This window comes from Callorhinchus milii, unplaced genomic scaffold (assembly GCF_018977255.1).
Source record: "Callorhinchus milii isolate IMCB2004 unplaced genomic scaffold, IMCB_Cmil_1.0 Scaffold5, whole genome shotgun sequence".
Lineage (NCBI taxonomy): Eukaryota > Metazoa > Chordata > Chondrichthyes > Chimaeriformes > Callorhinchidae > Callorhinchus > Callorhinchus milii.
The window spans coordinates 10,861,512-10,876,933 of record NW_024704746.1 but is presented as its reverse complement, the minus strand read 5'-3'; the positions used below and the strand labels follow the sequence as shown (position 1 = coordinate 10,876,933).

The 15,422-nt window shown below is 41.5% G+C and overlaps 1 protein-coding gene across 1 annotated transcript; it reads right to left on the bottom strand.

Annotated features, from left to right (window-relative positions):
- Positions 1–1,132: 1,132 nt before the first annotated feature.
- fam78bb (family with sequence similarity 78 member Bb) lies at positions 1,133–12,107 on the bottom strand. Its single transcript, XM_007895634.2, has 2 exons — positions 11,809–12,107; positions 1,133–2,507 (listed from the first exon to the last, which is right to left on the bottom strand). The coding sequence occupies exons 1-2, from the start codon at positions 12,069–12,071 to the stop codon at positions 1,985–1,987; spliced, it is 786 nt and encodes a 261-aa protein (XP_007893825.1). The 5' UTR covers positions 12,072–12,107; the 3' UTR covers positions 1,133–1,984.
- Positions 12,108–15,422: the final 3,315 nt, after the last annotated feature.

The following is a 15,422-nucleotide window of genomic DNA, read 5'->3' as shown; positions in this document are numbered from 1 at the left end:
TTTCAACCTCCAATTCAAAGAACAGTTAGCCAAACATCTACCTTGGTCTGCGCTCCAGGAAGAGCTAGGTAGCTTATGCTGTCCATCTCTCGCTACTGTAGTTATAAGGCACGCTGCAAGCCAAGCTTCTTTGCAGCAGAACAAATCAATTCGTATTTTTCCAGGCGAATACCTATTATTCACATCCTCCCATTTTACTTCAATATCAAAAAAAAACAAATCGGTAGGGGTGGGATTTTGTAACAAAAAACACCAACAGAGTTTATAGATGTGGTGCGAAAGTTAAATACACAACTTGTTTTTTCCCACAGTAGGCAGAGGGGAAATCAAAGTTGCAGTAACTCCTGTATTCACAATCAACCGACCAGATGTCATAGATCTATGGCCAAGGCATTCCCATTCTGTTATGATCCGAGAAAGACTGGCATTGACACGCACAAAAATAGTCCCACACTCACCGCTCACTCCTTTTACTCACTCGGAATCCAGCAGGTTGGATTCTGCCAACCACTTATACCTACTGTAAGGAAAATGTAAATAGCCAACAGGCTGATCAGTATCTGAAAGCAAAAGATGGGTTAACTATTTTTTTGGGGGAGTGCATCAAAATCCAAAATGATTGGTTAGGAATAGGACCTTTATTGGATGGAGAATGTGCTTGCCTTCCTAATGAAAGTGTTTTCTTGATCTCGTCCTATCCTCTGTCACCATTCTGCAAAGAGATCCTCTTGAAGCATTAACCTATATTTCTTCCTCTTTCATGCTGATTAAGATGCTGTCCATTTTTGTTTTTATTTCCCCATTTCCAGCATTCCTTTTTATCCTCATTGTTGGCAATGAGATTGTCACAGGAACAGGAGCATCCCTGACCATGTCAGTGGATGATGATTCAATGAAAGCACCAAAGATACAGAATGTCACCCAAGTTACTTGTTAAAAAAGAAATGTTTAACAAGGAATCGCTTAATGACACAAGAAGAATTGGCCAGGTCTGAGCTCTTGAACTAACACGGATGGTTACAATTTTTATTCTGCTAGAGTATCTAACTTTTGAAACGATTTTGAATAATTTTAAAATGCTAACCCATTATACATTTTAACCCTGCAGGAATCCTAATTAAAGATTTGCCTGCAGTTATTATGACTAAAATGTAATAATGAGGATTTTTTTAAAAAAATAATAATTTAACAACATTTCTCACGGTCTCCATCAAGTTAATAGCCATGAGAAGTTTGGATCAATCGTGTGTTAAATTCAGTGAAAATGACTTTAAACTCGGAGCCACTTTGGCACACTTTTTTTTAATGCAATGACAATAAATGCAGTGTCAAATGGGAGCATTTTTGTTGTTGTTTCTGTAATATTTGAACGTAGGCCTAAGAAAAGCACTGAAAATAAATACTGCAAATGTTATATTAAAAAGTCATTCAGTTGACTGCAAAACACTTGTGATTCCATATAGGCGTAAAACCACTCACAACACACAAACTGAATGCACATGGAGATTCCCAACAATAAATGTTCTTTTACCACGAGGTGCATGCAAAAACGTTATCAGTCAGTCAATCCACTGAATAAATAGACAAGTAGCAATAGTAGGAAGCATCACTTCACTGAAGCCTGTCAATGCAGAGCAAGCCTCTGGGCAATTATAAAATAGTGGTACCTTACTCGTGTCAGATTTCAGCACCACGGCCAGTTCATCTGGACTGAGAACTTGCCTTATCAAAAAACAAAGAGAATCAAGTGTTACCAGAATGGCTGTACGGTCCAATTGCTGTACTTTTGTAAACAGTCACGTAAGATCCCGCGACATAATATAACCACCTCCTTTAAAACAAAACTGCGTAACAAAAAATCTCCAGCCTGATTCATTTCTTGCTGCAGAATGAGCAGGAGGTCTGTGAAATTCACGGTGTTATAATATTTCCTTGGATGATTCCAGTCTTTTTAAAAAATTATTATTGTTAATATTGTTAATAATTATTTGGGAGGTATCACAACTAGAGGTATACCACGTTTGGGTCTCCACATTAAAACCTGGGCATCGTTTGCATTGGGTTTCACCAAGGCATTTGAAGGCATAGGATCCATCCTGGTCAATATTCGAGGCTGTTCCTGCTGTTTCCTTCCAACAAGTTTAGCACGGTATCCCAATGGCTTGGATGGGTCAACTTCAATGTCAACACGCATTCTCCATTTGATTGTCTGCAGTATGATCTTCTCTTTGCTGGCTGTGTTCATGGCTACTAGCCAGGTGGTGAAACTTTGGTCTCTTTTAATTCTGGTTAGCTGTGGCACATTACTGTCACTCACAGGCACTGCCCAGGTCACACTTGGATAAAAATTGTCGTTCATGCTCACTGAGAACCGAGATACCTTGTTTATCGGACCAACCAGAGTCACTGTTTCTGTAGTGTTGCCGTACCATGGATAGCTCACCCCATCAGAATCACTGATAGCTTTAACCCTGCCCTCTCGCAAATCAGGAAGTTCCCAGCTCGACCTGGAAAACCAAGCATAAATGCACATCAGATTATGTGTCTGCAATTGCAAACAAGCCCAGAGACTTCCACATGCTTCTGTTTATCTAGCAGGAAGTAGGAACCCAATTCTTGGTCGATTGGTGGATTGCTTTTTTTTAAAAAAAATTTGGCCACTCAATCCATGACTGTTTGTGGAACACTGCTGTGGGCAATTGGTTGTTGCATTGCACCCACAAAATATACAGTCAATTCACTTTACAATATATTCAACGACTTGATAAGGCGCGATATCAAATGTAAGGATTATTATTATTATACTGGTTCATTTGAAGTAATGACATACAAAATAAAATTGTGAATATCTTTTGAAAGAAAATTAATCCAATACCAGATGAAAATCTGATTAACATTGTTTTGATATACATTGTATTCCAACACTTGCCTTTGCGTAAGCATTTTTTAAATATATTTATATTTTATGCTTAATTTGAAAGAGAGCCACGGGGTCAATTGTTTATTTAATTTGGAGAGTTTGATGAGTCAGGTTGCAGTTTCTTTATTAATGTTTCTTTTGAAATATACTGTGGCCCAAGAAAAATTACTTTATTTAAAAGATAATGAGAAATCTGTCTTTGGTTGTACACACACGGTTTCTGTATAATTCATTATTAAATCCGTCATTTACCATTGGCCTAGTGGGTAAAGGAGCCGCCTAATATATGACAAAGAGATGTAAGCCAGAAGGTCACAATTTTCAATCCTGGTCTGTGTTGAGTTACCTATTCTTAGCCGAGAGAGCAGTTAGCTTGCTCCTTCAGTATACAAGCGCTCCAAGATGCTATCCCAATTGAAGGGCGCTATATAAATGCAAGTTGTTGATTTTGCTGTTACCTTAATAATAATAAAAATAATGATGTAGCAAATTGCAAACAAGCCCAGAGACATCTATACGCTTCTGTTAATCTAGCAGTAAGCAGGAACCCGATTCTTGGTCGATTGGTGGATTGCTTTTTTGTCATCAAGACATCACAAAGCACTTCACAGAATTTACATGATATACTGTGGATTGACTGTGTATTTTGTGGACAAAACTCCTTATGTTTGGCCTCAGCATTCCTGAACTAGGACAAAGATTAAAAAAACAGCTACGTTTCCTACTCTTGTCATCCAGTGATACCTATTATCCTGTGACACGCATCACCGAAAGTATCAATTTGTGAATTCAAGGGAGATAAGGATCAGGCTTGGTTGTCTATTCATCATCATTCCCTCCTCCCCCCCCCCCCCCCCCCCCACCTCCACACCACCACCTCCCCCAGAGTTATCCAGTCTCACATGAAAAATGACCATTCAGACAAAGTACCAGAGGTTAGCCTTGGTTAGGTATACCAACATGAAATCAGGGCAGGGATAAATTCAATACATATAAGATACAGCTGTTTGTTGTACTCCTCAAGCAGGATCCACAGAAAAATTAATCTTATCTGTCTTCATGTCCTTATCTAACTGTGTCAGGATGCCTTCAATAGGAAGGTTGGATGGTTAACCCTGGTGTTAAAGCAACTCCTCGAGGGCAGGTCGTAGCTCTAACAGCTTTGTGCTAATGTGTTTCCCAGGAGTGGTACTCATACGAGCGAATACATAATTAATTGTGGTAGAACAATTCCATGCCACAACACTCAAATGAGTTGTGTCAAGTCCTGTTACATTAGTTCTCCATTACCTAAAGCAATCCAATCTATGCTTGAGTCTTTTGGAGAAAAGAGGGATAAATATATAAAATGATTCAGTCTCTCTGCTGCCTGTTCCTCAGGATCACATTAACGTGGGTACAATCATTTCTCAGAGTATTATAAAGTTTACCCACTTTGGCTATGATGGAATACATCCTAAATGGTAATTGATGTTGTTACAGAAACCAAACAACATTTTGAAATATTCCAGCAGATCCAGCGCTTGTCTTTCTCTGATAGCTTAAAAACTTGCTCTGGTGAAGGTTTCTATTGAAAAACGTATAATGTACTTATTTTGGTCAGCCAGGTGTCTGACACAAGCGGAAATCCATCGTCACGCTTAAATTATGCAAACCAGACAGAGTTTCACGTATGTCACTTACACATGAAAATCCTGTGTCTAGAATGGAATGTGCACTCTCTCCTTGGAGTGACACACCAGCTTACCCAATTCCGTAAAGCACTACGCACAGTTTGGTAAGAACTAAGGCTGGAGTGTGCGTTGAGGCTCCCCTGGAGTTTAAAACCACAACTGTCTGACAAGCATCCCGCTGCTTGCCCAGCCAGTACCACACTACCCATTTCAGGATTACCAGGAGCTGAGTGGGAAGAATCCCTGCCCCCAATGACTGGTCTGCACCTTCAAGTCTGGCTGACGAGCCAAGTCAGCTGGTCTGTGATCAGATGCCCTGGATACCCCTGGAACACCTGGCTCAGGAACCAGACTGCCAAAAGGACCACAGAAAGTTGACTCAACTCCTTCATTTTAATACTAAGCCAAACTCAGCTGTATCTTGCCTTTCCCCCTCTCCCCAGAGGACAGCAGAACATAACAAGGAGCTTTAGGTTAGAATATTTAAGATCCTCTTAAAATAAATCTCCAGGATAAGTAACTAACACCATCATTAAGATAATAATCCAATACCTAAATTGCTTATTGAAATCAGAATATGCGTGACTGTATATGTGGAATACTAGGTGACACTTCCAGGACTTGGATCAAACCAAGTCCAGATTTTGTGCCTGGTTAAATACATTTAGGCAATATCAACCCTCTTTTTAGTTCATTAGTGTCTGTGGGTCTGCAGCACAAATCACGGCACAGGTTCACCACTAACTAGTACTGAATTGGCAATTCCACCGAAAAGGACGATAAGCAGAGCAAGAGTACGAAAATAACAATTTGTACTGTTGCCATTTCAGATAGTTGGCAGAGATTGTGCGATGAAGGGGTTCCACCAGGGCTGACTGAGACTCACAATGGGTGCCAAAGTGGGAAAGTTCTCCATTTCCAAGCACCAACCTTCAAATTAAATAAATCAGTTTCAAAGCTGCATTTAAACAAAAACGATTCAAAAATTCCAGCTTTTTTATTTTCATCTCCTAGTTCTTGGATCCCTGAAAGAAATAAGAGACCCAGTTGCCACTGCAACTCAGCACAGAACTGAGATTCAGCACAGTCACTATTATCATTGACGACAATCCTTACATTTGATATAGCGCCTTTTATCTCGGGAGGACGTCTCAATTCATCTCATAGGTATATACTGTAAAGATCAGTGACTGTGTATTTTGTGGGCAAACTGTATCTTTTGGAAAATAAAATATTTGTTTAATAGTATAATTGTTCCAAACAACGCAACAAGACAAATGGAAATTATTACCACCTAAATGTAGTAACTACATAAGACCCACCCAGCCACACTGTTATGTATATGTAAGTTCCATGTAACTTGAATTACAAAATAAAATTTGCATGCTACTCAGCTCAAGACGTAGTGTAAATCCTGCACAACTCTCTTGAGAATGAGAATCTAGGAATTTACTGAAAATTTATTTCTTTAGAAATATTGGAGAAGNTTTTTTTCAATAAATTTCTAGATTTGCATTCTCAAAAGTGGAATAACTAAAGTTACTAGGGTATCACTAGTGGCAATTTCTAATGGGATTCTTTGGGAAGGAAATATTAAGAAATCCCATTAGAACATGTGTCACTCTGACTCAATCTACTTTTGGAGTAGCATTACTGCAGGGCTGGGGTGAATTACTTCCAGTTAGCAGTGTGAAATCATCCCACCTTAATAATAATAAAAATAATAATAATCATAAAGAGCAAAGCAACCTCACAAAAACAAGGCTGACCAGAGCAATCATAACAAGCAGTGAAAGAACACATTAGATCACTTCTGTGCTCGTTTTCGATTTATCTTCATTTCAGATTTGAATCAATGTAAGAAAATGAAATGTTAGTAAGGCTTGTTAAACTAACTCTTGTTCTCAACTTCTACTGTATTCAAAGTGGCAGTTTAATTTAATTCAAGATACGCTTCATTGAAGTTGGTACAGTAGAAATCTTTAGAAATGACTTTCAACATCCATCAAAAAAAGTAACAACACACCAAGCAAAGCAACAGCAAGGCTTCACCCCGATAAGGTTTCCCCATGTATCTGGAATAAATTAGATTGCAATTACAAAATACCACCATATCCCACTCACCTGCAAAATCACAGTCACTACACTTTACAGTAAATCCTATGAAGTGTTTTGAGGTGTCCGACCGATATGCAAGGATTATGATATTAATATGATATAAGGAAGTTGCTTCTCCCATTCATGTGGAGATTGCAAGTACATGAGGAGGAGAAATTCCAACTGGCTCCCGATTGTCTCTATTAATGCAGAGTTTCAGAGCATCCAGAATTTGGAAAATTGTTGAATTCAGTCTTAACTTTGGAGTTGGTTTTCTGTAGAGCTTAGAAGAACAGATGTGAAAGAGAATCGGTAGTCTCTGCCTGTTAGCATTTTATGTAAAATGCAAAATAGTACTCTTCAGAAATTTCTTTGTCAGACAATATATCTGGGCCTGAAACCCTCCGTAAAATACAACACGTGATGCAATACAAAATTCCATTTGTAAAACGTCTTTCACGTCGGGAGTATGTCCCAAAGCAGTGAACAGTCAGGGATTAAGGATTAGGACCCGAGCGGGGTGGGGAGGGGTGGGGTTGGGATCAGGGAGAGCACAGAAGGTGGAGGGCAGAGAGGGTGGCCAAAGGCATGGTCGAAGACAAGGGTCTTGAGGCATGCCCTGAATGAGGCAAGGGAGGGATTGAGGTGAAGGAAATGTGGGATGGAGTTCCAGAGGGTAGAGGCAGAGAGGCTGAAAGCCCGGCTGCCGATGGCAGATAGGGCAGGAGACATGGAGCAGGCCTGCTGAGCGGAGGGAGTGGACAGGTTGATAAGGCGTTAGCAGGTCGGAGAGGTAGGAGGCAAGGCCTGGAGGGCCTTGAAGGTGAGGATGAAGATTTTGAACTCGATCCTCTGAGGGATAGGGAAGCAGTGGAGCCGGGCAAGGGGGGATGTGATGGATTCATGGAGCCTGGTGAGGGAGAGGATTCGAGCTGCAGAATTCTGGATGGTCTGCAGCTTGTGGAGGGAAGGGTTGGGAAGGCTGATAAGCAGTGATTTCCATTGTTTTAGATTGCAGATGAAGTCCTCATTCTATCTTAGCACCCGGTAAAAGGTTACAAATTCTCACTCACTCTATCGAATGGAAGTGGGAAAATTAATGTTTCCTTTAAAATAAATTGTTGGCATTAAGTGGCATCATATGTACTATTCTGTTATTTGATTGAGGGAAGATAACCGAGATTAGCTGGTCCTGGGATTATTAATGTACTTTGTATCCACTATATAAGATTGTATTGAAAAATACAGCACTGTACATCTTATAACGCAATTGGTGTTATGGTTCATTTTTGTAGGTAATACTAAAACGGCCCATTATAGTAAACATGTAAGTAGCTATTCCGCATTCTTTGTGATAATCTACAGGGAAATACCCAAATGTTTCTGAAGATCCCAAAATAAAAAAGTGGGCACACTCAGAACAAACATAATAGCAATTTAAAGCTATGATTGTAAGTGGCTGCCAAAATATAAATAACGGGAGTGGGCGTAGTATGTGAGGATCTGGTGGCTCTCAGATTGCAAACAATACACTAGCTGCACAGAGCAATAAAGCAATGCAGAATCAGCATTGTAAACACATCCATTTCGCCATATAAGCAAACTAACTCAAAATGGTCAAATGATCTTTTTAAAACAGATGGGTAAAGCCACAATATTAGAATGTCTTTCTATTCAGCATGCTTGCTCCAGAATGTCAATTTAACAGCACAAACCTCATCAGCTATTCCTTGATCACTCGCATGTCCGATGCTCATCACAATTTCATTTACATATTTTATTTTAAGCTAATTATTGTGCATAATAGTCTGAGCCCTAGTTCAATTGATAGACAGACAGAGGGACACATATACTTTACTTTTTTCCCTTTGAATCTTGCTCTGTTAAGAGGAGTAGAACGGGTTCCCAATTTGGGTAATCAGTGTGTCTACATCAAATACTGGTGCTATACTTGAACCTTAGACATGGAGTAAAGCTTCTTCTGTCCTGCCCAACAAAGTGTCTCAGAGTCAACTTCGGAACAGCACCACTGCTTCAGCAGAGAAAAGCTCCTATTCCCTTTTGGAGGAGCTCACGGTATAGAACCTCAGAAATTTAACATGCCAGAAGAAGGCAATTTGGTCCATAGTGTCTTTGTCAGCTCTTTTATGAGCAATCCTTTCAGTCCCATTTACCTGCCCTTTCCCCATACCAGGAGTTCGCTCGTTTTTTTTTATTAGATATTTATGGAGTTCCCTTTCGAAAGCTCATGTGAATTCAACCACAAAAACAATTCTCCTCACCTCCCATTTACTCATTTGCTGACTATGTTTAATTGATGCCTTCCAGTCACTGACTCACATGCCAGAGTGGGAACCCATTAAGATGAAGGACCTTCCAACTCATTTCGCAGGTTACTCTGAGAAAACTTTCATCCCTTTAGTAATGAGCTTAAATCAAACCTGAGCTCAATAGGTGGAAGACCAATGTGCCGGTTTCCCCAGATCATATTAATATAGAATTACAGAAATACTGACTCAATCCACGACAATACAAAATAACTACTTTGCAAAAGTCATGTTCTTCTGAAGAGTTATTGTTAGGAGTTAATCTACTCCCACATTTTCTACTCTCTGTAAAAAGCAGTTTCATCAGAAGTCCCTGAAAACGTACAGTAGAATTGTCAGTGGGGGAAAAAAAGTTATGGGACACGAAAACATTCCATTGCATTTAAGCAGTCTGAAGGTAAAACGGTTTGTTAATCAAGCCAGCAACAAAGGTGGCAGAGTGAAATCAACAATCCTATATTCTGTGAAGTGCTTTAAACCATCTCAACGTCGTGACAAGATGCTATATCAAATGCAAGGATTATTATTAATTCATTTACAGTACCTATCAGGGACATTCCAATCTTTCTTACAAATATTTCTAATTATACGGTCACATATTTTTGATTAATTCTGACAGATAATTAAAGAAAACTTTTTTTTTAAGAAAAAGGAGTTTCTATTGAAGTTGTTCGTCACCGTTGCAAATCATAACGTGGGACCACAAATCAAATGACGAGGCGGTATTTAATTTACTTTGAGCTTTTGCCAACACGTTTTGGTTTGGTGCTGAGGAATGTGACAGACACACACACACATGTTTAAAGAGTGAATGTGTAGGATGTGTGGAGGGTGTGGAGGGAACAGCTCTACTGTTTCTTCAGTGCAAAGGCACTGAGGCTATGCGTATAAGACAATAGTACATTTATCCATATCGCATCACTGGACTGAGCTATGCAAAGTATTTGGAGATGTTCTATATTTGGTGCCTGCAGGAACTATTGCTTGTTATTGCTGAGGCTCTCACAAAGTGTAAGATTCAAACTGCAGTGTCCCACCACCTCCCCAGCAATGATGCGCTGGTTCCTTTCGGGTCAATTTCATACAGCATAAACCATCCAAACACACAGTCTCTGTGCTCAGTGACTGCAACAGTGATAACTGCAGCATCAGAGCAGAGAACAATTGGGTGTTTTTTTTTTAAGGGGAACTGGAATATCAGTGATGGCAATATTTTGATGTATGAGTCAATTTGAGGCGTGTTTTATTTCCGATCAGTGACATTAAACATAATTGATGGTCTGTAAGGTAAGGGGAAGAATGTCACAGGTTCCCCTCAGTATAGTAGTTTGCTTCGATTTCGGTGCCCGTGTGAAAGAGACCAGAAAAAATGCCCACAGACTATTTCGGAAACCTGACTTTCATAACTCCGGTTCATTAAAAACAGTGCATTTTGAAATCTACAATTTGGATGCCAATCCTTCAACTGAAGCCACAGAAAGATTCTCCAACACCAATTCTTTAGAATCAAGCCTGGACATTGTCACTTGCAATTAAAACCCCTTTAAAGCGGTTTAATACAACAAACAAGTACATTCATTCCCCCTCAGCATTTCTACGGTTATTTCACCATTTTCCCACCAATGCAATTAATAATTAACTCAGAGCAAAATGCGGCAAGCCGAATTGCAATTTCCCCCTTTTAAAGCAGTTTAATGTAATAAAAAGTACATTCATTGCTTCTTGGCATTTTTATGGCTGTTTCACCATTTGTCCATCAATCAATACTTGGTTAAGTTCGCTGACAGTAACCACTTTTGCTGATGACAGAACGGCACACTGATCCAGACTGGTTAGTTTACTGGTTTATTTCACTTTGGGGGAAACTTGGAATTGACCCCCCAAATGCTGAAGAGTTTTCCTGAAACTTTAAATAGCCACGTCTTTACAAAGCCTCTCTCTAATGGTTTGCACGCATGGACATCAGCTGCGCGACTGCGAGCAAAATATTGCATTAATATTTATTCCAAATGTATATTTTTAAAATACCGGCTTCGCTGAACCTTGACTCGCCAAGACTCTCTCTCATTCCCAGATAGAAAGGCATGGCTGTATGTAATCCATACACTACAGATATGAATCCTCCAGTTGAGTAAATGAATGCAACACGAATTAGGTTTCACTAGTAAATGTGAACACGGGTTGTGTGTCTATATGTGTATATATAGGGTGACCAAAAAATCGTGAAAAATACCTTATTATCTAAAAAGTATCATCATTTATTTAAGACTTATTAGACAGTGTCATGGTATCACGACCTTTTGGTCACCCTGTGTGTATATATATATATATATATATTGTGTGTGTGTGTGTGAAATTGCAAAGACAGAACAAGAGTCGAGTCAGTGGTGGGGAAAATGAATGGGGGGGGGGGGGGGGGGGGAATGTATTTTTGCTCTCGAGTCGACATGACTTCTAAAGATTTCCTGAAACTGCAAAACCATCTGTTATTGACCAGAATTATAGAAGGAGAGAGCATCGTTCTCCACAAGGATGCAGCGTGTGCGAGTGAGTGCGCTGAAATAAGATGTCATGCAAGTTTACTGAAGGCTGCACGCAGTCTTGGGTGAGCCAAATCGCTTTTGTTTTGTTGGAGAAGGGGTGAGGGGTGAGGGGGGGGGGGGGTGGGGGGGGAAATTAGGGGGTCGTGCTATACCCAATTCTCAGGCTGTTTCTGAAGGATGGAGCACGGTGCCTTTGCGGAACTGAGTGTCTGTGCGTTTCGCATACTATACCGTGCAAATTCCCTTACATTCCCAGGTCGCTGTAAGTGTTGAAAAATTCCATTTGGTTGCACGCTTGGATCCATCCGACCACCCACGTTTCGTTCCTGGGGACAGGAGGCATCACCACCCGAGCAGACGCCTTGAAGTATGGTGTCTTGTACCTCAGCACAATGGGAGAATTTTCCTCTATGAGAGTTGGGCACTGATCAATCGTAGCAGAAACGTCATACACCACTATATTTTCTCGCCGTATCCTGGATTTGCAAGTTATGCTCTGAATGCAACCCATTCTTCTGGGAGGGGGGAAGAGGGGAGAGGAGGAGAGGAGAGGGTGATGGTGGTGGTGGTGGTGGAATATAATCTAAATTTAAAAAAAAAAGGAAATAGGGGAGAGGGGAGGAGGTGGTGGTGGTGGTGGTGGGGGAATAAAAGATGTGCAAGATTCAGCACTGCCTGATCTTGCTGATGGTGTCAAAATTTTTCACTGCCTTCCTTCCTTCTCCAGATGGTTTTTTTTCTATTTATATTCGTCATTCGGGTCCAGGCTAGTTGGCTAGCTAAGCCCTTTCTTTATTTCTTTCTTTCTTTCTTTCTTTCCTTTTCTTCTCCTTTTTTCTTCTTTTTTTGGGGTTTTTTTTTTTTCCTCCTCTTCTTCTTCTTCTTCCTCCTTATTGTCATGTCACAAACGGCAGGAAACCAGAGGAAGAGGAGGCAGCATATTGGCAGAAAGATAAGAGGAGAGAGAGGATATGCGGCTTTCCCGTTGTAACCCAGTGGCAGCCAAAGCAGAGGAAAAGCTCTGTGACCACTGGTTCCAGCATAGTCTATATTTGTTCAGCAGACGCATAGGATAACGCAGCCTCTGCTCCTCCCGACTTCACATACGACGGCTTAATACACCCTCGGCTCCATTTCTCCGGCCAGGCACAAGCAAATTTGCTGGAAGAACATAAAGGCGTGTGCACACATGCACTTTTTTTCCGCACAGCAAATCCTCCGGACAAATAACGGCGAGCGACATGGTACCCCCCGTTTATAACAGCGAGCTGTCCATGGCTGGGATGCTGACTGAGACTGCACACACACACACACACAGAGAGAGAGAGACACACACACACACAGAGCGAGACAGAGAGAAAGAATAAATATATATAGATTTTTTTTCCTTGCTCCCAGGACCACGCAGGTTGGCAATTCCCCTCGTTTAAAGAAGATCAAGAGATAGATGATTCCTCTCCTGGTGGTTTCAGGATCCACACAAACAATGCGGCTGAGCGGCGCCCCCTAACCAGGCTCTCCAACATGACCAGCTTAGATCTGCAGGAGGCACAATTGCACTCTTAATATTACCTACAGTACAGTATATTTTACTAAGTTCGTCAGATACACAGATGCGCCACTGAATTGCGTCTCACCAAACTGGAATTAAAACACAAAAGGTTCCATTAGTTCTCATCAGTACATTTCCATTTCAACTGAGGGCTTATTGAATTAAGACTCAAACCCAAGTGCTTTTTCTGTTGGTTGGCAGGTGTGCCTGACACTTGGGGAAAGCCATTACCCTGCTTAAGAGTGCCCAAGCCAGAAATGTATGCGACCTACACTTGGAAATGTCTCTGTGTCTGGAATAAAGTGTGGTTTATCCCTGGAGGATCAAATCCTGATTTCCCCTTCCGTTGGAAGGATGTACTTCGTTCCCTCCTAACCTTTAAAGACTTCTTTGTAACCGTATTTTTGATCATCTCTCTCCTGAGCTTCCCCACCTCAACTCAGACTCTCAGCCAACTCTGCCAAACGCTTTGAGACATCCTGACATGAAAGGCGCTATATAAATGCAAAATTGTTGTTGTGCTTACCTAATTCCAGAGAGTATTAGAAGAAGGTTGGCAAGAGCCAAGACTTGCGAAACCTAAACTTTGGGTTGGTGTATTGCTGGAGTTTAATCAATTAAAACCACATAGCTTGCCATTACTTGTCCTGCACGGACCATCCTACCCATTAGGGCTTTGGTTTGTAGGGTTAATAGGAGCTGATTGGGAAGAATTGCTCATTTCAGTTTGCACTTCAAAGTCCTCCAACAAGCCAAGGGCTCTTTGGTCTGCCATCAGCAATGCCATGGAGAGCTGCAGTCCCACCTGGCTCAGGAATTGGACGACTGAGACCGCCTGAGAGGGTTGATTTGATTCCAACATTCTGTTGGCAAACACATCACTTTGGAACCACCTCAACTGCATTTCCCATCACATACAATCCTACACTTCGGGACCAACATTCACTGTGAAACAAAATAAATAATACATTTGCAATTTTGAATTGAAAATTATAATGGAAAAATCCAAAATAATTGCAAGTATATATTACACGTGCATGTTTGTAATGAGTGTACCAAAATGACTTGTGTAACAGAAAATTATGTAGCAGATGCTGCTTGCACCTTCGCTCGACTAACTCAGGCCTGCTGCTTGTCCCCCAGCCCTTCCGAGCCACAATCTATTGCGAAACCTTCTTGGAACTGTGGCAGAAGGCAGAGTCGAAGAGGAACGTCTTCAGACGGGAATTGAAGGAGGCAAGAGAAAGCGTGAGGTGGAGGGATTTCAGGATAGAGTTCCAGAGTGTGGGGGCAGAGATGCTGAATGCCCAACTGCCAAAGGTTGGGTATGAAGTGCGGGGGACCTGATCAGGCCAGTGTCCACCAAGCAGAGAAAGCTGACAGCTTGAGGTGCGGTTATGAGGTCAGATAGATAATGGTGAGCAAGATCATGGGGGGCCTTGAAGGTAAGAATGAGGACACGAGCTGCAGAGTTCTGAATAATCTGCAGCTTGTGGAATGAAGTTGGGAAATCTAGTGAGCAGGCAGGGTGGATGTGACTGAAGTGAATAGGGTGTGGATACAGGAAGTGGCCGAGGTGTGTCTGCGGGGAACAGCGTGGTTGTCAGTGCGGAGTTTAGATGCAGGGAATGGCAGGGGTATAGTCAGGGAGTGGTGAGGGTGGGTATGGGGTCTGGTGCAGGGAGTAGATGTTGTGTGGGTCCAAGGAGTGGGTGTGGGTAGTGGCAGACAAAGCGGATACAGATATGGCAGGGGGTGTTAGTGTGGGAAGTGGCGGGGGTATGTTTGTGTGGTCTCCTGGTGAGGTGGGAGAAGCGTCCACCAAAAATATCATGTCCTGCACCCACATCACCTCACCAGTAGGCCTCACACCCAGAGATGAGATCACACACGCCCACACCCCTCCCACCACTCACTCAGTGCCTTGGGATGTCCTTCCATCCAACTTCCATCCAAAGGTGGTTCAGTAATAATCATTAACATTTAATTCACTTTACAGTACAGTAATAATAATAATCCTTGTATTTGATAAAGTGCCTTATCACATCTTCGTAACATCTCAAAGCGCTTCACAGAATATACTGCAACAAAAACAGAAGTGGCTGGGAACACTCAGCAGGTCAGGCAGCATCTATGGAGAAAGGAAAGTGAGTCAACGTTTCGGGTCCACGACCCTTTGTCAGAACTGAGGCACGTTGGGAGGGAGAAGCTTTTAAGGATTAACAGAGAGGGGGGGGGAAGGCAGGACAAGGAAGATAAAGGAGAAAATGGGGCAGAGGACAGGGGATGATGGGTTAAAGAGCTGTTAAT

Excerpts from the sequence above, each read along its gene's own strand:
- fam78bb (XM_007895634.2), bottom strand. The coding sequence starts at position 12,071 with ATGGGTTGCATTCAGAGCATAACTTGCAAATCCAGGATACGGCGAGAA. Across the intron at positions 2,508-11,808 it reads ACTTACAGCGACCTGGGAAT|GTCGAGCTGGGAACTTCCTG; the intron begins GTAAGGGAATTT and ends TTGGTTTTCCAG.